The sequence below is a fragment of the Panthera pardus genome, unplaced genomic scaffold, assembly GCF_024362965.1.
Source record: "Panthera pardus isolate Hobbes unplaced genomic scaffold, ASM2436296v1 HiC_scaffold_6, whole genome shotgun sequence".
Taxonomy (NCBI): domain Eukaryota; kingdom Metazoa; phylum Chordata; class Mammalia; order Carnivora; family Felidae; genus Panthera; species Panthera pardus.
The window spans coordinates 117,715,974-117,738,239 of record NW_026526991.1 but is presented as its reverse complement, the minus strand read 5'-3'; the positions used below and the strand labels follow the sequence as shown (position 1 = coordinate 117,738,239).

Genomic DNA, 22,266 nt, shown 5'->3' with positions numbered 1-22,266 from the left:
TACAACTGGAAATAAAAGCCTTTTCTGAAATAGGAATTGCTTCTTTAAAAAAACTCAACAAAAGATGAGAATGATGGGATCCTTCATTCCTAAAAGTAACCTCTACATCCTCTGAATGGTTTGCTTATATAAAGGAGCAATCTTAGAGGAAAAGGGGCATCTTAGCAGAAAGGGTCATAGGCTCTTTGGGGGCACAAGAAGACCCACTGTGTTAATAGCTCTCTTAACTTTCAGAGTTCAAGATCTCTGCCTTTAGGTTTTAAGTATTGGCTATCTGTTTTATCTTCTAAGTCCTATCTGGAGGAGCAAACTTTTAATTATTATTAGTCACTGACACCCTAATTGGCATTTATCATATCCTTTTTGTTTATAACTAGTAAGTAAGATTAAGCATGGAAGAAATTACAAGTTGAAGATTAAGAGGAATAAGGGAATTATTTTTAAATATGTGCCTTAGCTTGAAGAGGGCAGGCCTGGATGAGGTGACAGAAAGGGTGCCCTGAGGGTACTGGTTGTCTGAAGTGGAAGAGTTGAGGGCAGAAGAGCACAGGGGCAGAAGGACCCCAGAAGGCATTTGCAAGGAAGCTCAGAGAACAGTGACTTCATTTATGCTTGAGTCCACTTCTGCCTCCACCTACCCATCTGCTTCCTCCATTTTATCCTTATGAAACCAAGACCCTCTAATATGCTAAACCAAACTTAAACAGATGGTTTCTATTACTTCCCTCCTCTTGTGCTTCTCTTCCTTTCCCTTTTCCTCCAATTACTAAGATTTTGATTATTTAATTTATTCTCTAAATCATACAGCAAACCCGTAAAAAGTGAAGAATTTCCTCTCCACTTGAATATGGATCAGCATGCATGTTGCTTTTCATTGTAATCATTTATTTGGTTACTTATTAATTTATTTGGTGAGAAAGTCAGTGAAATTTTAGGACTTCTGGGAAATACCAAAGGTATTTGAATATGTCATAAAACCTACCTCATTTATTTCTAGCCTATAGATGTATATTCAGAGAGTTTTATTACAATATATTAGCTGATTACCATTAACCACTGGAAAATTTTAGTTTTTGAAATCTTCAATTTCAGGTGCCTATAGGTCATTCACATAGAATTCTCTTATAGGAAAGTGAAAATATGGGTCTAGAGCTCCAGAAAGAGGTCTAGGCTAGAGATAAAGACCTGGAATGATTAGTTTTAAAAAACTTCAAAAGTTGATTACTTCTAGAAAACTGCTTTAGTAATAGCTCGGATTTGTTAAAGACTTTTTTAAAGGCAATTTCCTTTTTTTTCTTTTTTTTAATGTTTATTTATTTATTTTGAGAGAGGGAATGTGTGAACAGGGGAGGGGCAGAGAGAGACGGAGAGAGAATCCCAAGCAGGCTCTGCCCTGTTAGCACAGAGCCCAATGCGGGGCTTGATCGCATGAACCATGCGATCAAGATAACCTGAGCCAAGATCAAGAGCCACCTACTTAACCTACTGAGCCACCAGATGCCCTAATAGTTCTGTGTTTGATGAGGTTAAACACAATTGCTTTCTAAAAATCTATTACATTGTAAAACTTTTTTCTGCTTTTTAAAATAACATTGTTTTAACTTTTTAGTAATTCTTTTCTGTCAAATGTCTAAATGTTCTTAATTATTTCTTGTGTCTTTTTGAGCTGATAGCCTAATCCTAATACATTTTTATAATATATTTTAGAGCTAAGAGTAACTAAGTAGGATGCAAACAGAGAAGAATGCCTAATTAAAATATCCCTCAGTTATTGTGACCTTTCTGAATCCTGTATGGAAGGGTTAGCATTTGTTATCTGAATAAAAATTATGAATTTATTATTTGAAAATCTTTGCAGAACCGTATTTATAATGTAATATATAAAACTCTAAAATATCAAGATAAGTATCTAATTGCAAACATGATTTCAAAAACATATGGGAAAGGGGCATTAAGGAATCTACTGAAATCATTGCTTCACTATATACTAAATAATTTGGATGTAAATTTTAAAAAATAAAAAATAAAGTTAAATAAAAAAAAGGAATATTCTGGTAACAAATCAGGCAGACGAAGCTGAAATCATAATAGATACCATAAAGAATGGCAAAATTCTGTAGTCTGTTCAATGTGAAATAAACTCAAATGAATAAACAGAAAACAATTAATGGATTGTGAAAAAAATAGAAATGACAATCAAAATGTAAACAGGATTAGTTAATATATCCCTCCTTTTTTTTCCACTTTGTCTTCGGGCAAACAAGTTTAAGAATGATGCACTCCGTGTGGACTGAATCCCACCCATAATGCCCGTTTAATGATTCTTCTTCTTAATTTGGGGAAAATCAGAATCCAATTTACTGCATGTCATCTAGAGATATTTACACAATTTTAGAGGTTGAATTTTGAGTTCCTGTCTCTATCACCCTTGCACCTAAGTAACAATTGTTTTGTTTTGTTTTTCCCTGTCAGATATAATGCTGCTCTTTTAAATTTCTGAACTGCTAACTTTAGCAAATAAGGAGCCATCTATTGGCTTATTCACCGAAATGCTCATCGTGTTTCTTTGGACATTTCTAAGTGTCTTGTCAGAATTAAAACTTTTGTGTTAAGGTGGAGTTGAAGGAACAGAAACAAGTCGTAGCCTGTTTAGACTATTTCCAGATATCAGACAATCTATGAAATGTTCCTTATTTTACATGTTGCCTAGTCATTCCAGGTATTCCTAAACATGCTATAGAAGACAGATGATGTGTTCAAGACAACCTTAACGGTTCCGAGCAATTCTCTTCTTGTTCTCACATTGGTTTTTTTTCCTTAAATAAGGCGATTGAAGAGATGCTGATGTTGTCTGGCTGACATTTGATGGGTTCTCTTGCCTCTGTGTGAGCAGCAGTGCTTTAAAGTCATTACCTTACAGACCACAGTTTCCAACACACCAGACTGAAAAAGAAAAAAAAAATTCTGAAATTGGACAATGTTCAAATGATAAAGTAAGATGCCACTTAGCAATTAGGTGAAACTGAGCAACGATTTATGAAGTTTCTTGAATTTATTCAAGTATAAAATATATTTATGTTTAAAAAATGACGTCAAGCTAGACGATATTTGAGTTCATCTCTATAACAGAGATTATTTGAAGAAGCAAAGTGTTTTATTAATATCTTCTAAAATACTTAATATTTTATATTTTATTATGATTCTGTTTGGATTCTTCATGAGGAGGAATTTGTTCTTTCAATTATCAACTTTTTATTTGAAAATATATCAATCTCAGTAGCTTTTAATCAATAATAGAAGTCTAAGCAGATAACATATTTTGTTTCAATAATTTCATGCCACTTTATTTAAGGTTATACAGTAATCTTTCTCAAGGCAAAATTCTTTAGTTTGTGAAGTTCACTGTGTATGCTTTTTGACATTTAGAGAATTTATCTCCATTATGTGAAATATGAGTTGCTCTGTTTATTAGTACTGAAAGAAAAAGAGAATTGAAGTTTGCAAATAGATACAAAGACATCAAAGCTATTTTTGTAAATTATGGGAAAAAATGAGGACAAATAAGGACCTGATCACCTATATTTCAGGAATGTATCCTACTGGCATCTTAGCAGAGGAGAGGTGCTAAGAGGTGGGAAGAAGTCTGATAGAAAGAGCTTTGGTACTAAGTTGTTAAGGACATACGCAGGAGAGATGAGCTTGGCTGAGTAAAGGTTATCCAAAATGTTCCCTCTCATGCATCTGTTATTCTGCATCTCTGCACTTGCTGTGAGTGTTAGCAACTTTGAGCCATAATATCAGGCACTGAAGTTCCGTGGGGAGTGGGAGGAGGAAACTCCTCTGTATGCTCACACTATTTGAAACAAAGCTAAGCAAATGGACAGGTATCTCATGTAAATCCTGCCAAACCTGCATTAAATGGTGAATCATAATTAATAATGAATGACCTGTTATATCTAATATCACGTGCATAAAAATACCAGAAATTTTAAAACTCAGTGTGTTGTACTGTTTTAAAGAATAAGAAACTGTATATGTTTCATATATAATGTTTATATGAAAGTATACCCATAATGTATATATAAAAGTATATACATTATGTGTATGTATATACATTATGTGTATGTATATACTTTTATATATACATTATGTGTATACTTAATATATATACAGTACTTTAATGTATATGTTAGTCTTGATTTTATTTTTGGATAAATTAATTTTTCTAAAATGTCTTAAACAGCTCCACTACAAATTGTCAAATCATGTGAAAACAGGCTTTCTTGTGAACTTTTAGAAATTAGGAAGAATTCCTAGTTAAGGCAGTGTGACAATTTTTTAATGTTTTGCATAAAGCCATCAAGAATTTTAAACTGAATAGTAATTTTTTATAACATTTGAACTGAACTCCTTACTTGTAATTTATTTATTACTTGTGTCTATTTATTTTAAAATGCTTTAGTAGTGCTACATGTTTTTGTTATTATATTACATGTAATTCTGTTCCTTTGGGTAAGAAAATGACTGAGGGTCAGATTGGATGTACAGAGGAAATCACACTGACTTAAGAATCAGCAGCAGTGGATAATGGGACCTTGTTCTGTCACTCATCAGCTGAGTGATCTTAGATAGACTGTTGATCTCATTTTCTCTATCTGTCCATGAAACATTGATGATGAAGTACCATTGACAGAGTGCCTGCTCTATGCTGGGCAGTGTTATGGCCAGTATTTGCAACAGTGCTGCAAGGAAGGGCATCATTACATCCATTTTATTAAATGAAGAAACTGAAGTTCAGAACGTTCAGCAACTTGCCCAAGATCACACAGCTGATAAGCGGCCAATGATGAGATTCCAAACTGTCTGGATATAAAGCTCATATACGTTATTACATGCATTTAAAATTCTCTGTGGTACTGTTCTTGATGATGGGAGAGTAAGAGGATCCTAAACTTACCTCATCCCAACAGATACATCAGTGGAACTAACTCAGAAAATGAATGGAACACTGGCAAAATAGACTATCCACAGTTAATCACAGGGAGGAGGCCATATTGAAAATGGTAGGAAGGACAGAGTCCTAGTCAACAATGAAACTAACCCAAGAGACTGAGCATAGTGGGGGACACCACAAGAATGGACAAGGAGATGAACAGACCCCACACCAGACACCCTAGACATAAGGGACCTAAACTAGAAAAACAAGTCCCCCAAACATTTGGCTTTGAAAACCAGAGGGGCTTAACTTTGCATGGTTTTACAATCAGTGGGGCTTAACACAGTAACTTTAAAAATCAACTGGAAAAGCTAGAAGGAAATAGGAAACTGAGACCCCACCCTTATAGAGCCAGCATAAAAAACAACCCATCTCAGATACAGCATAGAGGGAGCAGTTTGAAAGTATACAAGAAGAAGATTTATTTATTAGTCTCAAAACATTCACTGGAGGGACAGGGATCTTTCGGAGACTTCTCCAAGAACAAAATGCTGGTGAATGCCATTATTCCTCCTCCCCAGGCCAGATACAAGGACACCTGCAGGAACCAGTATGAACACTTACCACCTTGCTTGCTAATACAGCATGCCCTGCCCCTGCATTCTCCTGTGGATTTGCCCCATCCAACCTGCACCACTGTCTAGGAGTCCTTCCAAGCAGTGACTGACATGTCTCATTCTGCAAGCATACCTGACAGTGATCAGCATCACTTCAAAGGGTCTCTTACCCAGGGAGAGGGGAAGAAAACCACATACACCAGTTCAACTGCATCCCTAGCAATGGGCTGGGGGCAGACAACTGATTTGATTGCTGGCCCTGCCTCTCAATGAAAGCGTCTCGGAGAACACAGGGAAAGCATCCTACAGTTCCCTGTGAACCCAGTAGTGGACTGAGGGCAGACATATTGCCTAACCCAACTAGGCCAAGATGGCCACAAACTGGCCACTTAATAGTAGAGGGACCAAACTCTACCCACAACAGGCAAAGAGTGCCATTGTAGCTGACAAGGCTGAAGGCAAACATGGTTCAGCATGCAGCACACTTAGGAGACACCCCTGAAGTGCCAGGTTCTGGTGAAGGGGACATTGTGCTACAGGGCACCACAGGATCTCTTCTTCATAAGGCCACTACTCTCAAGTTCAAGAGATGTAGCTGACTTTCCTAATACATAGAAATAAACACAGAGAGTTGGACAAAATGAAGAATCAGAGAAATATGTCCCAAATGACAGAACAGGACAAAATCACAGCAAAAGAGCTAGATGAAATGGAGATATGCAATATGCCTGATAGAAAATTCACAGTAACAGTGATAAAGAAAGATACTTACTGGACTTGAGAAAAGAATGGCGGATCTCAGTAATACATTCAACAATGAGATAGAAAATATAGAAAAGAACCAATCAGATGAAGAACTCAATGACTAAAATTAAAAATTCAGGGAATTTTGTAGTAGGGAATAAATGAATAACTGTAGGGAATAAGTGTAGTAGACTAGAGGAAGCAGAACAGATCAGCAAACTGGAAGACAGAATAATAGAAAGCATCCAAGCTAAACACCAAAAACAAAACAGAATAATGGCACCCATCAGCATTTTTGTTAAGAGAACTCAGCGACACATCCAGCATAATAATATTCACGTTTTAGGGATCCCAGAAGGAGACGACAGAGAAAAGGAGACAAAAATTTATTTCAAGAAATAATACCTGAAAACTTCCCTAATCTGGGAAAAGAAACAGACATCCAGATCCAGGAGGCATATAGAGCCCCCAACAATACAAAAGCCAAGGAGGTCTACACCAAGACATATAACAATTAAATTGGCAGAAAGTAGTGATACATAGAAAAATTTTAAAAAGCAGCAAGAGAAAAGAAAACAGTTACATACAAGGGAAACTTCATAAGGCTATCAGCTGACTTTTCAGCAGACTTTATAGGCCATAAAGGAATGACATGATATACTCAAAGTGCTGAAACAAAACAAAACAAAACACCCTGCATCCAAGAATACTCTATCCAGCAAGGCTATCATTCAGAATGGAAGGAGAGATAAAGAGTTTTCCAGACAAATATAAGTTAAAGGAGTTCATCACTACTAAACTAGTCTTATAAGAAATGTTAAAGGAAAGAAAAGGACATAATCATGAGTAAGAAAATTAGGAAAGGAAAACATTTCACAAGTGTATGCAAACATAATAAAAGTAGATTAATCATGTATAAAAACCATTATGGAGGTTAAAGCACAAAAGCACTAAAATCAATTATATCTATAAAACTCAGTTCACAAAATGAAAGGATATAAATTATGACATCATATACATAAAACATGGCAGGGGTAGAAAAAATTTAGTACTTTAAAGTGGATTCAAACTTAAGCAACCATCAACTTAATTGGAATGTGCTATATGCATAAGTTGTTATATATAAACCTAATGGTATGAATGAAAAACCTGTCAGAGATAAAAATTAAAGAGAAAAGAATGTAAGTGTATCATTGAAGAAAGCTATCAACCACAAAGGAAGAGGGAAAGAGAAGAAATGAACAGAGAATAACTACAAAAACAATCATAAAAAGTAACAAGGTGGCAATGAATACATACCTATCAATAATTACTTTGAATGTAAATAGACTAAGTGCTCCATCCAGAGGACACAGGGTAACTGAATGGATAAAAAAGGAAGGTCCATCTATATACTGCCTAAAAGAGATTATTTTCAAACCTAAAGTCACATGCAAATTGAAAATGAAAGGATGGAAAAACATTTATCATGCAGATAGAAGCAAAAAGAAAGCTGGGGTAGCACTACTTATATTGAGCAAAATAGACTTTAAAAGAAAAGACTATAACAAGAAACAGAAAAGAAGACTACACAATCATAAAGGGGACAATCCAACAAGAAGATACAACAATTGTAAATATTTATCCACCCAACAGGAAAGCACCCAAATACATAAAGCAACTATTAACAGACATAAAGGAAGAAATAAAGAGTAGTACAGAAATAGTAGGGGACTTTCACACCCCACTACATCAATGGATAAACCATCTAGACAGAAAATCAACAAGGAAAAAAACAGTGGCTTTGAATGATACATATGGATCTGACAGATTCAGAACATTGCATCCAAAACAATGGAATACATATTATTTTCCAATGTACATGGAACATTCTCCAGAATACATCACTGTTAGGCCACAAAATAAATCTCAAGAAATTCATAACAATTGAGCTCTATCATGCATCTTTTCCAACCACAATGATATGAAACTAGAAATCAATCACAAGAAAAAATCTAAGAAGAACACAAATATATAGAGATTAAATAACATGCTACTAAATAATGAATGGGTCAACCAGGAAATCAGAAAACACATAGAGACAAATGAAAATGAAAACAATGGTTCAACATCTTTGGGATGCATCAAAAGCAATTCTAAGAGGGAAGGTTATAGCAATATAGATCTACCTCAAGAAGCACGAAAAAATTTCAAATAAATGACCTAACCTTACACCTAAAGGAGCTATAAAAAGAAATACAAAGCCCAAAGCAAGTAGAAGGAGGGAAATCATTAACTAGAGGAGAAATAAATGAAATAGAAACTAAAAAAGAAGACAACAGATCAATGAAACCAGGACCTGGTTCTTTGAAAAGATCAACAAAATTAATAAATCTTTAGCCACAGGAAGAAGGAGAAGAGGAAGAATAGGTGGAGGAGGAGATAGAAGATTCAAATAAATAAAATCAGAACTAATAGAGGGGAAATTACAACTGACACCACAATACAAAGAACACCACAAATACAAATATTGTGAAAGTTATATGCCAACAAATTGGACAATCTGAAGGAGATGAATAAATTCCTAGAAACATATAACCTCCCAAAATGAATCAAGAAGAAATAGAAAATTAGAAAACACCAATTACCAGCAATGAAAAAACTCCCAACAAACAAAATTCCAGGACCAGATGGTTTCACAGGTGAATTCTAGCAAGCATTTAAATTTTTTTAATGTTTATTTATTTTTGAGAGAGAGACAGAGAGAGACAGAGCATGAGTGAGGGAGGGGCAGAGAGAGAGGAAGGCACAGAATCCAAAGCAGTCTCCAGGCTCTGAGCTGTCAGCACAGAGCCAATGCAGGGCTTGAACCCACAAACCATGAGATCATGACCTGAGCTGAAGTTGGATGCTTAACCAACTGAGCCATCCAAGCACCCTTCTAGAAAACATTTAAAGAAGAGTTAATATTTATTCTTCTCAAACTATTTATAAAACTAGAAGAGGGAGGAAAGCTTCCAGATTCCTTCAACAAGCCAACATTACCCTGATACCAAAACAAGATAAAGACACTACATACATACATACATACATACATACATACATACATACATACATACGAGACAGAGAGAGAGAAATACAAAGCAGTATCTCTGATGACCATAGGTGCAGAAATCCTCAACAAAATACTAGCAAACTGAATCTAACAATACCTCAAAAAAATCACTCAGCACAATCAAGTAGTATTTATTCTTGGGGTGCAAGAGTGTTTCAGTGTTGGCAAATCAATCAATGTTATGCATCACATTAATAAGAAAGGTGATAGACCATATGATCATTTCAGTAGGTGCAGAAAAAGCATTTGACAAAGTACAAAGCATTTGACAAATTTGACAAAGATTCATGTTAAAAAATGTCAACAAAGTAGGTTTAGAGAGAACATACCTCAACATAATAGAGGCCATATATGAAAACCACAGCTAACATCGTACTCAATGCTAAAAAACTGAGAGCTTTTTCTGAGATCAGAAACAAAACAAGGATGTCCACTCTCACCGCTTTTATTCGACTTAGTACTGGAAGTCCTAGCCACAACAAGACAACAAAAAAGAATAAAGCACACCCAAATTGGTAAGGAGGAAGTAAAACTTTCACTTTTTGCAGGTGATATGATACTATATGTCAAAAACTCTAAAGACTCCACCAAAATATACTAGAACTGATAAATAAATTCAGTAAAGTCGCAGGATACATAATGAATATATAGAAATCTGTTGCATTTCTATACACTAATAATGAAGTAACATAAAGAAAAATTAAGAAAACAATCCCATTTATAATTGCACCAAAAATAATAAAATAATTAGGAATAAATTTAACCAAGGAGACCTGTACTATAAAAACTAAAACCATTGATTAAAGAAATTGAAGATGAAACATACAAACAGAAAAATACTCCATGCTTACGGATTGGGAGAACCAATATTATGACAATGCCTATATTGGCCATAGAAATCTACAGATTCAATGCAACCCCTATCAAAGTACCAACAGCAGTTTTCACAGAACTAGAACAAATAATCCGAAAATCCAATAGCCAAAGCAATCTTGAAAAAGAGCAAAACTGGAGGAATCACAATCCTGGATTTCAAGATGTACTACAGAGGTATAGTAATCAAAACAGTATGGGAGTGTCACAAAATAGACACACAGATCAACAGAATACAGAGCTCAGAAATAAACCTATGCTTTTAGGATCAATTAATCTATGACAAAGTGGGAAAGAATATACAATAGGAAAAATACATTCTCTTCAATAAACAATGAGAAACTGAGAATGAAGCTGAACTATTTTCTTGCACCGTGCACAAAAATGAACTGAAATGGCTTATACACCTAAATATGAGACCTGAAAGCATAAAACTAGAAGAAGGCAAAGGCAGTAATCTCTTTGACATGAGCCATAAAAACATTTTTCTAGATATGTCTCCTTTGACAAGGGAAATAAAAACAAAATTAAAATGTTGGGACTGCACCAAAAAAAAAAAAAAAAAAAAGCTATTGTAGAGGAAGAGCTATTGTACAGCAGAGGAAGCCATCAACAAAACGAAAAGACAGCCTACTGAATAGGGGAAGATATTTGCAAATGATATATCTGATAATGGGTTAATATCCCAAATATATAAGTAACTTATACAACTCAATACTAAAAAATAAAACCATCCAATTAAAAAATGGGCAGGGGCCTGAATAGGCATTTTTCCAAAGAAGACATACAGGTAGCCAACAGACACATGAAAAGATGCTCAGCATCACTCATCATCAGGGAAATGCAAATCAAAACCACAATGAGATATTACTTTACACCTTTCAGAATAGCTAAAATGAAGACCACAAGAAATGACAGGTGTCAGTGAAGATGTAGAGAAAAAGGAAACTTGCTCACTCTTGGTGTAATGTAAATTGGTGCAACAATTGTGAAAACAGTATGGGAGTTCCTCAAAAAACTAAAAATAGAATCACCACATGATCCAGTAATTCCACTATTGGGTATTTATCAAAAGAAAATGAAAACATGAATTTGAAAAGATATATGCACCCCAATGTTTCTTGCAGAATTACTTACCATCACCAAGATATAGAATCAACCCAGATGTCCATCAGTAGAGGAATGGATCAAGACGAAGTGGTGTGTATGTGTGTGTATATATATACAACGTACTACTACTCAGGCATAAAAAAGAATGAAATCTTACCATTTCCAGCAACATTGATGGATGTAGAGGGTATAATGCTAAGTGAAGACAGTCAGAGAAAGGCACATAGCATATGATTTCACACACATATGGAATTTAGGAAACAAAACAAAAAAGAGAAAGACAGAAAAACAGACTTTTAAATATAGAAGGAGTGGTTGCCTAAAGGGAGGGAGGTAGGAGGGATGGGTGAAATGGGTGAAGGTGATTAAGGGTATATATATCATGATAAGCACTGAGTAATGTATAGAAGTATTGAATCATTATATAATATATAACACTATATGTTAATAGTATAATAGTATAATATAGTTAATAGTGCTAATATAACACTATATGTTAATTATGCTTGAATGAAGAATTAAAAATAATTAAAACTCTGTGGATTGTTTTGATTTCACTTTACCAATCTCTGTCCTGAACATATCCTTTTGCTTTTTTTGTACCTTTTTTATTGCTGATAATTTTTTTGGAAAAAATAATACTGATTTGAACCGACCCCATTTTTGGCAATTGTTCCTTGACAAATTTTTCTAAATCTGAATGGTTTTTCAATATTTAATCACAGATTTTTGTTTAAGTTTATTTATTTATTTTGAGAGAGCGCGCAGCACACACGCACACACACATGAGTGGGGAAGGGGCAGAGAGAGAGAGAGAGAGAGAGAGAGAGAGAGAGAGAGAGAGAGGGAGAGAGGGAGAATTCCAAGCAGTCTCCATGTTGTCAGTGAAGAGCTCAATGGAGGGCTCAATCTCATGAACTATGAGATCTTGACCTGAACCAAAAGCAAGAGTCAGGCACTTAACCAACTGAGCCACCCAGGTGCCCCTCATCACAGATTTTCTTAAGAGAAACTAACTGCATATAGTTTGCCAAACTGGACGTAGTCTGTTCTCATTTATTAATATCACTGTAAATAAAATTATTGAAAAACAGTGTCCTCATATCTCTCAATGTCAGGATTCTTTTCAGGACCACTTTTACATCTTGCTTCCAGTTTATTATTGTGTAACTATTTCATCAGGTGTTTATTTGTAATCTCCCAGTCTGTGGATTTCTCTATAGAAATAGAAGAAGTCCGTTCTCCTTGCTATCACAGCTAATTCTTTTGGTAAATAATATAGATTTATAGTCTTGGTTTATCATCCAAACTTATGCCAGTTCTTTCTCTTCAGAATCTAATTCTGTTGCTTTATTGTAGTTTCATTTTGCCTTCTGAGGTACAGCTATGTAAAAATACCTTCCTGCTCAGAGGTTCCTTTTGTAATAGAAAGAAACTTTAATTACTACCAGGCTAAAGAAATCAGCCATAATTCAAAATAGCTGCACTGTTTTAGCAAGATATACATTAATTTCCCCAGTGGCTAAAAATGTTTTAAAAATATAAATGAAGTAGTTAGTCCTTGTAGGATCAAGGAAATAATGACAAAGCATTTTAATTGTTTTTTAAAAAATTCAGACTTCAGCATTCTTGTCGCCTTATTACTTCCAGTGACTTAGCTTCCTTTGGGTGCCTACCTCATGGGCAAATCTTGTGGCGATTGCAATTGTGGTTCATTTTACATCTCTCTACTTTGCATCCAAGGATTATGAAATTTAGAAATTGACTTTGACGTAATTCGATAAGATTGGTATCATACTATGAGCTCTTTTCTTTAGTATATAAGTTTGATATCTGTTACAAACCTTCGTAAGTCAGTTCAGAAAATTTAAGAAATGGGGCAGGTGGGATGAAGTAGAGTGAAATGGAATCTGTACACCTCTCTTGTAAACTCTGGAATTATATTCATTAGGCATTATAGATCCTAAAGGAGAGACTTAGGCTCAATGATAACTCCCCCAGCTTTATATTCACCTGTAAGTATCATAAAAATACTGTTTGATAATTTTATGCAGGAAGTTGGTACTGAATAAAATCTTTTTAAGTAGATATTAGTTAGGAAGGGCTTCATTTAGGCCCTTTGGTATATTATGATGCCTAATGGTGGAATTTTCTAATAACTTGAAATGACACATTTTAGATTTCTTTTCTTTAATTTTACTTATTAAATTATTAAAATTCATATTACACAGCAATGCATGACTAAATCTGCAAAGAAATTAAAATGTTTTTGAATAAGTTGATCTATACCCAAATCTATCCACTTCTCCAGAAAAAAAAAAAAAAAAAAACATCGTTATCAGCTTGGTATGTATCCTCCAGATCTGTATTTTGTATATTTAAATATATCTGGAAAATATATGGTATTGATTTGTGTGTTAGTGTTTTATATAAATAGTGTATTGTAATTGTTGATCATCTTTCAATAAAGTTTTCTAAGAGTTTTGCAGTTAGCAATTCTGGTGGAAAGGGTTTCATACCACCATTTCTATCTCGGGCACAACTGTGAAGGAGTTGAAATTTTTCTTTGGGCTCTGTTATTCTGCTCATCATCTCTCTTGTCCATCTTCATTTTTCTTTTTTTTTCTTTTAAGTTTTTCTACTAACTTTAGTTAGTTAACATATGGTGTAATGTTAGTTTCAGGTATAAGATACAGTGATTCAACACTTCCATACATCACCCAGTGTTCTTCATGACAAGTGCACTCCTTAATCCCCATCACCTATTTAACCCATCCCCCCACCCACCTCCTTTCCATAACCACCAGTTTGTTCTCTATAGCTAAGAGTTTGTTTCTTGGTTTGCCTCTTTCTCTTTTTTCCCTTTTTTAATTTTATTTACTAAATTCTACATATGAGTGAAATCATATGGTGTTTGTCTTTCTCTGACTTATTTTGCTTACAAAACACTCTCTAGTTCTATCCATGTCGTTGTAAACGGCAAGATTTCACTCTTTTTAATGGCTGAGTAGTATTCCAGTGTGTGTGTGTGTGTGTGTGTGTGTGTGTGTGTGTGTGTGTGTGTGTATTACATCTTCTTTATCCATTCATTAATCAATGGACATTTAGGCTGTTTCCATAATTTGGCTATTGTAAATAATGCTGCTATAAACACTGAGGTGCATGTATCCCTTTGAATTAGTGTGTTTTTGTTTTGTTTTATTTTATTTTTGTATTATTTAGTTAAATACCTAGTACTGTGATTGCTGGATCATAGGGTAGTTCTACTTTTAACTTTTTGAGGAAACTCCACACTGTTTTCCAGAGTAACTGCACTGTCTTCATTTTTCAATCCTCCTCTCTCCTTCCTCATCCTATCACTTAGATTCTAAGAAAATATTTCTGTTCTTTGCTTTGAACTTAAGTCAACATATTACTTACAACACTAATATATTAATTCTTGGCACCAGGTATAAAATAAAAGGGTTTGTTCTAGATCAAAGAACTTCCAGTACCAAGACAACGGGGAAATTTTTTAGGGAGCATGAGGTTTCTTTTTTTGTCCCTGAAGACCCACCTATTAGCTACCTATTCATTCTGTGAAGCCATGAAGCCAACTCAGCCCAAGAATATTTTGAAGAGAAAAGTACACATTATGGAGTCCCTGGGGGGCTCAGTCAGTTAAGCTGTCCAACTCTAGACTTCAGCCCAGGTCATGATCTCAAGGTCCTGAGATCAAGCCCCACATCGGGCTCCAGGGTGGGTATGGGGCCTGCTTAGGATTTTGCTCTCCCTTTGCCCCTGCCCTGCGCACACATTCTCTCTCTCTCTCTCTCTCTCTCTCTCTCTCTGTCTCTCTGTCTCTGAAAAAAAAAAGGAAGGAAAGAAGGAAAGAGCACATTTTCTTTTTTTATATTTATCTTTTTTTCAATATATGAAATTTATTGTCAAATTGGTTTCCATACAACACCCAGTGCTCATCCCAAAAGATGCCCTCTTCAATACCCATCACCCACCCTCCCCTCCCTCCCACCCCCCATCAGCCCTCAGTTTGTTCTCAGTTTTTAAGAGTCTCTTATACTTTGGCTCTCTCTAACCTCTCTTTTGGATCACTCTAACCTCTCTTTTGGCTCACTCTAACCTCTCTTTTTTTTTTTTTTCCTTCCTTTCCCCCATGGGTTCCTATTAAGTTTCTCAGGATCCACATAAGAGTGAAAACATACGGTATTTGTCTTTCTCTGTATGGCTTATTTCACTTAGCATAACACTCTCCAGTTCCGTCCACATTGCTACAAAGGGCCATATTTCATTCTTTCTCATTGCCACATAGTATTCCATTGTGTATATAAGCCACAATTTCTTTATCCATTCATCAGTTGATGGACATTTAGGCTCTTTCCATAATTTGGCTATTATTGAGAGTGCTGAAAGAGCACATTTTCAATAGGCCTTTCATTTGGTTATGGAACCACTTTTTGGAGTTCCAATTAATAATTTGAAACTATAGCCTCCTCTGCTCAGCCAGGAGCTAGGCAGTGAAGGGCTAAGAAGATTGCTCAACATTACCAAATGAAAAGGAAACAGGTTATTTACTGTAAGAATATATGCACCACTACCACTGCTATGTGGTAATAATGGTTGTAACATAGCTAAGAAACTACTGGCCCTAAAATTAAAAAAAAAAAAAAAACAAACTCTTGGGTTCTCGACCCCCACTTTTAGCTTTTCTGGGGCCATTTGGATCCCAAGCATGAAAAAAAAAATTGACTGCTACTTATATCTCTTTCTGTGGATTTCAAATTAATCATCCTGGTGCTGTTTTTTACTTTGAAGAGTGCATACCTACTTACTAAGTATCAGGCATAATAGTAGCCATTATGTATACTTCATAGTTTATTAAACTCAGATTTAATAAGGTTAAGATTAGGATACACATTTTACGGGTGAAGACATTGATGTTCAAGGTTGCCTAACTCCCAGGGATTATTTCATAATTCAAACTGAGATGAAGATAACTCCAATATCTGTCCTTTCCGTTAAGCTTTGCAACTTCTTTTCCTATCCTTTTTTTAAAAAAAAAAAATATTGCATTGATTGTTTTATAAGCAGTCTTGTATAATGTTTTGGACTCTCGCTCTTAGTGTCATCTTTTTGTAAAGTTTAAAAAATAGTACTCATAATTAGGTATTTATGTAATTTGCAATCTTAGAAATTCTACCAGCCAAAACCCACTTAAAGGCTTGCTGATAGAAATTTTCTTTTCACTTAAAAGCATCTGGTAGCTAAAATAAAGACCAATAGTGAGAAGCCACTTGAATAATCAAGTCTGTTCACTGTCTAAACTTGTTTCTCCATTGCAAATTCTTAGATTAATAAAAGCCTTGAGTTCTTTGAGGGATTACATAAAGTATTCCTCTGTGTCTAACAATGTTCTAGCAGCAGTGTTTTGAAGACATATTATAATTTCCTGTTTCTGGCTGTCATTTATCTGACATTGTTTTAATGTAATGGACTCTTGTGGCTTGGGTTTTCAGCTTCTTTTTGTTGTTGCAAAATCTGTTGCTACTACTTCAAATTATTTTCCTGTGAAGATACTATGTTTGCACCACGTATAATTTTTTATATATTTCACGTTGCATTTAGTGATTGATGTTTCAGAAATACAAGCAAGATATTTTGTGTCTGTGTATTTCTTGGATTGAAAGCATCTTCTAGTGTTCTCAGCTGCTCAGTTTGCTCATGGATTAAAATTTTAGGGGACAAAATTCCATAAAGCCACTGGAAATATCATTAAATCCACCACCACCTTTATAGTCAGTCTTTTCGCATGTTTCAGTTAAGGTCTCTTGTCTGAAATACTAGCCATTTTTCATTCACTGGTTGAGGCATTGTCACAATAGGTAAGCTCTTCCATTGCTAGGAATGTAAATTAACAATGCCTTTTTCTTTTTTCTTTCTTTCTTTCTTTCTTTCTTTCTTTCTTTCTTTCTTTCTTTTTTAGAGCATCAGGGCATCGGGCCTTATTCTGTTGGAAACAATTCTTTTTGGGTCTCTGCTTCTATATTTTCCGGTAAGTAACATAATTGTATTTTAAAAATAGCCATTTATTTTATTTTGCTCAGGCAGTAATATAAATATAAATGAGTAATGTATTATATATGTAAATAGTTATATATATCATGTATGCATACATATATATCATATATATCATATATATACATATATATGATATATATGATATATATAACTGTTAACACATATATTACTAGTTTATAATTCTTTATATGCACACTTGTTTATATACACACATACATATATATAAATACATATATATGTATATATGATATATATAACTATTCACATATATATAATATATGATATATATAACTGTTCACATATATAATGTTACTTGCTTATATATATGTTTATGTACACATATCTTTATATTTATATAATAAATAAAGTGTAAAGTGGAGCTAATCATATTTTTGTTCTGAAATTTGTGAGTATGGGGTTAACTGCTTAAGTGAGCTAACTTGTCAAGGTATGATTGGTATGTATGCTTACCATAAACAGATAAATATTGGTTTTCTTCTTCTTCCCCCTCTACTTGAATCAAACCATGAGACATACCAAAAACTTCATGCTGAAAAATTCTAAATGGTTACATAGAAAAATAAACAACATGAATGTATGTGTGGTATTGGTGGCATAGGTAATCCTAGTAGACTCTTCCTATCACACTAGTAACCTGTCTGTAACCAGAAGGTAAGTACCGATTTTACTAATTCAGTTCAACCAACTTGTATTCAGCAGTTACTACATGTCAAGTGCTATGCTAATCGGGGAATATTTTGTGAGTGACAAAAATTTGATTTCTTCTCTCAGGAAGCTTACAATGTATAGAATGAGATGAGTAAGTATAGACAATTATAATTGAAAAAAAACCTAAGGTGCTGTGGAGACACTTGGAAGAGACAACTACCCAGGTCTAGGGAATAAAATATCACTTGACTGAGATCTGAAAGATCAGTAGAAGTTAGAGAAGGAAAAGGTAGGGCTTCCATGGCCTCATGTTCTTTTTGGTTTTCCTCTTACCTTACTAACTGCTCCATTTCAGCCTAATTTGCTAATTCTTAATCTTCTTTCCTACCTCTTGATATTTGAGTGCCTCAGAGTTCAGTCCTTGTAGAGCTTTTCATAGTCTACATGCTCCCTTGGTGATCTCATCTAGCCTCAAAGTATTTAAAAATACTATTGATATACAATGACTCTCAAGTTTATATCTCTAGCTTAAACCTTTCCCCTGAGCTCCAAACTCATATTCAACTGCTTACTCGGCAATACATTTGAGGGTCTACCAGAATTCCCTATCATGCTCTGAACTGAGATACTTGATCTCTCTCACCCCCAAAGGCAGTCTCCCTATCTCCATTGATGACAACTCTCTCCCTCTCATTACTCAGGCTAAAAGTTTGGAGTCATTCTTGACAACTTTATTTTTCTTACATCCATCAGAAATCCTTCAAAACATACCAAGAACCCAGCCACTCCCCCGTCTCGGTCACTGCTGCCATCCTGGTGTCTAAACCACTATCAGTCTCTTCCAGATTTTTGTTATAGTCTCTCCCTGGTCTCTGTGAGTCCCCATTTTACTTAAAGTAGAAGCCAAAATCCTTGGAATGGGCAACAAATTATAACATTGCCTGCTCCATTATCCCATTTTTTTTATCCTCTGTCTTCACTCAGTGTTTATAAGGGTTCTTAATCTATTCAGGTTTTCTACTTCTTGAATTATATTTCCTCTTAAGATAGAATTTATTTGGGTATAATCATTTTAATTCTTCCATGAAATCATCTCTTTTACTGAAGTTGTCTGATTTACTAGCATGGAGTTATGCACAGTAATTAATAGAAGCGATATAATATAAAGAGTCGTTATCATGCCTGGGACTCTAAATGGCAAGTTGTACATGGTAACATTTTGTCTTCCCTGTAGAACTACCAGAAAGATGTTTAACCAAAGTTATAGAATCACCCAATTAGGACTAAAAGGCTGAAATGACTTCACTAATCTGAATAAAAATTATCTGAATATCTGCAGCTGCAGTCACCATCATCTTTTTCCTAAACCTCTGCTATTTTAAAATACATTTTCTATCCAGTAGCCAGAGGAATATTTTAAAATATAACATCTAATTTTTCACTACTTTGATAGCTAGCTTCCCACTGTTCTTACAATAAAGACCAAAACCCTTGATACGGTTTATGATGTGTATAGTGTGGTGCTTGCCCACCTCCTCAGCCTCATCCAATACCATTTATCTTCTCACTTTCTGCACCTAGCTCCTCTGACCTTCTTTCAGTTTATAAATGATACATAATCTCTCTCATGGTAAGTATAATAATAGCTACCCCAAAATGGCCACCATCCTGAACCTATAAATATGTTACTTTATGTGGAAAATGGGAATTTGTAGATGTGGTTAAATAAAGGACTAAATAAAGATAAGGAGATTATCCTGGATTATCTAGATGGGCCCAAGGGTCCTCAAGGATAATGAGAAGCAGAAGAGAGAGAACCAAGATGGTATCATGAAAAATGATTGGACTGGCTATTGCTGCCTTTGAAGATGGATAAAAGAAGCCACAAGCCAAGGGATGCAGACAGCCTCTAGAAGCTGGAAAAGGCAAGGAAATAGATCCTTCCCTAGAGTCTCTTGAAGAATACCTTGATTTTATCCCTGTAAGATCCATTTTGGACTTCTGGCTTCCAGACCTGTAAGATAATGAATCTGTAGTGCTTTGGCAGGGGGGAGTTTAAATGTTTGTTTATTTTTGAGAGAGAGAAAAAGATAGAGTGAGCAGCGAGGGACAGAGAGAGTGGGAGACAGAGGATCTGAAGCAGGATCCAGAGAAGAGAAGAGAGCCGGATGTGTGATATTGGGCTTAAATTCACAAACTGCAAGATCATGACCGGAGCGAAAGTCAGCCACTTAAGCGACGGAGCCACCCAGATGCCCCAAATCTGTATTGTTTTAAGCCACTGAGTTTGTGGTAATATGTTATAGCAGCAATAAGAAACTAATATGCCTCTTGTCCTAGGATGTTTTTCCTTCAATTTTGAAGAGTCCTCTCTTCCTTCCCCTACCTCCATCTCACCACTTCTTCTGCCTAATTAACAACTAGTCATTCTTCAGATTTCTGCTTCTTACTTTTTTTAGGAAAGCTTTTCTTGACCCCCCAATCGGAGTCAAATTCCTTACAATAATTTCTCATGAAATCCCACTGTCTTTCTTGACAACCCCCATTTCAGTTTGTAAGTGTACATTCACAAGTGCAATTAATCGATTAATGTCATTTTCCTGTGCAAACTCTAGTTCTTTGAGAACAAGGAGATGCTCCATTTATTTTCCTCACAGCCCAGAACCTGTCACCATATCTGAAGCACAGTATATATGCAATGAATGAATGAAAAAGATTATACTTGGATGGATTTAGAACTGTACCCTAAACTAGTGGCTATTGTCCTACTGAAGTAACTTCCAAATAGAATCTGCTTGATTGTGGAGAACTAAGAATGATAATCCTTATTAATATTACTTTAGTGCTAACAGTCAGTTAAAAAACTTTTTAGGGATACCTGGGTGGCTCAGTCACTTAAGCATCCAATCCTTGATTTCAGCTGAAGTCATGATCTCAGGGTCACGGGATTGTGCCCCATGTTGGGCTTTGTGCTCAGGAGCCTGCTTAAGACTCTCTCTCTCCTTCTCCCTCTGCCCCTCCTCCCAGTCACTCACACATGTGTGCGTGCTCGCTCGCTCGCTCTCTCAAAAACAAAAACCAAAAACCAAAAGCATTCTTTAATGTTATTTTGAGATGTTAGCACAATTTGGCTTTATTTTTATTTATAAGGTTCATATTTATTCAAATGAAGTGGTTGTATTACTGAGCATAGGCCTGAAATCTATAAAGGAATTTTAAAGCCTCTTCAATGAGTGAAGTACCTTATTAAGCAAGGACATTGGAAAGAATAGTAAATTTTAGGCTAATAAATGTTCAAAGGAGTTATTAAAGACCCTTTCATTGACTGGGATACAATTTTGAAAGACATCTGATGGACCCATACCTATTGATGATTATCAGATACAGAGAAAAAGAAGGGAGAAGAATGGACATTTATAAGGAAATATAGGGGTGCCTGGGTGGCTCAGTTGGTTGAGCATCATCAGACTTCAGCTCAGGTCATGTCTCACAGTTCCTGAGTTCGAGCCCCACCTCAGACTCTCTGCTCTCAATGTGGAGCCATTTTGGATCCTCTGTCCCTCTCTCTCACTGTCCCTCCCCTGCTTGCACACATGACCTCTCTCTCTCTCTCTCTCTCTCAAAAATAAACATTTTTAAAAAGGGAATATAATGATAGCATTTCTGCTTGATAATTTTAATATGCCTGGGACAGAATAACAGAAAAGAAGACTTACCAAACAAGTAGTGTCCAACAGAAACATTACAATACCTCATCGTATTGACTTCGTGCTTAATTAGCTATCTATTTCATCTTCTATAACATGTATTTTTCTGTAAGTTCCCCAGTTTACATTGGGAGATATTAATGTATAGTTCCCAAGTTTATACTGTGTGCCTTGGTTTCAAATAAGTTAGTGTTCATGCTCTGAAGACAGAATGGGTCAGGTTACTTAATGAACGTTTGGATAGAACATAAGACACAGGGAAAAAAAGGAGATTAAAATATACTATTGATTGAGTCTAGAAAGGAAAGTAATTTTATTTTAGGTGAAACAATTGGAGAGATGATGTATCGGAAATTGATAGTAAAGGTGTTTTGGTTTTTATTTTCCTACATGGGGTGTGTATATGTGCATGGATGCACATGCATAAATCATTCTTGACAA

The 22,266-nt window shown here is 35.2% G+C and overlaps 1 protein-coding gene across 1 annotated transcript in view; it reads left to right on the top strand.

Annotated features, from left to right (window-relative positions):
• GPR158 (G protein-coupled receptor 158) overlaps positions 1-22,266 on the top strand; it is a 417,620-nt gene that overhangs the window by 266,553 nt on the left and 128,801 nt on the right. The window contains exon 5 of the mRNA XM_019432597.2: positions 17,355-17,423. Within this exon, the coding sequence (XP_019288142.1) occupies positions 17,355-17,423 (69 nt within the window). The remainder of the gene's footprint in view (positions 1-17,354; positions 17,424-22,266) is intronic.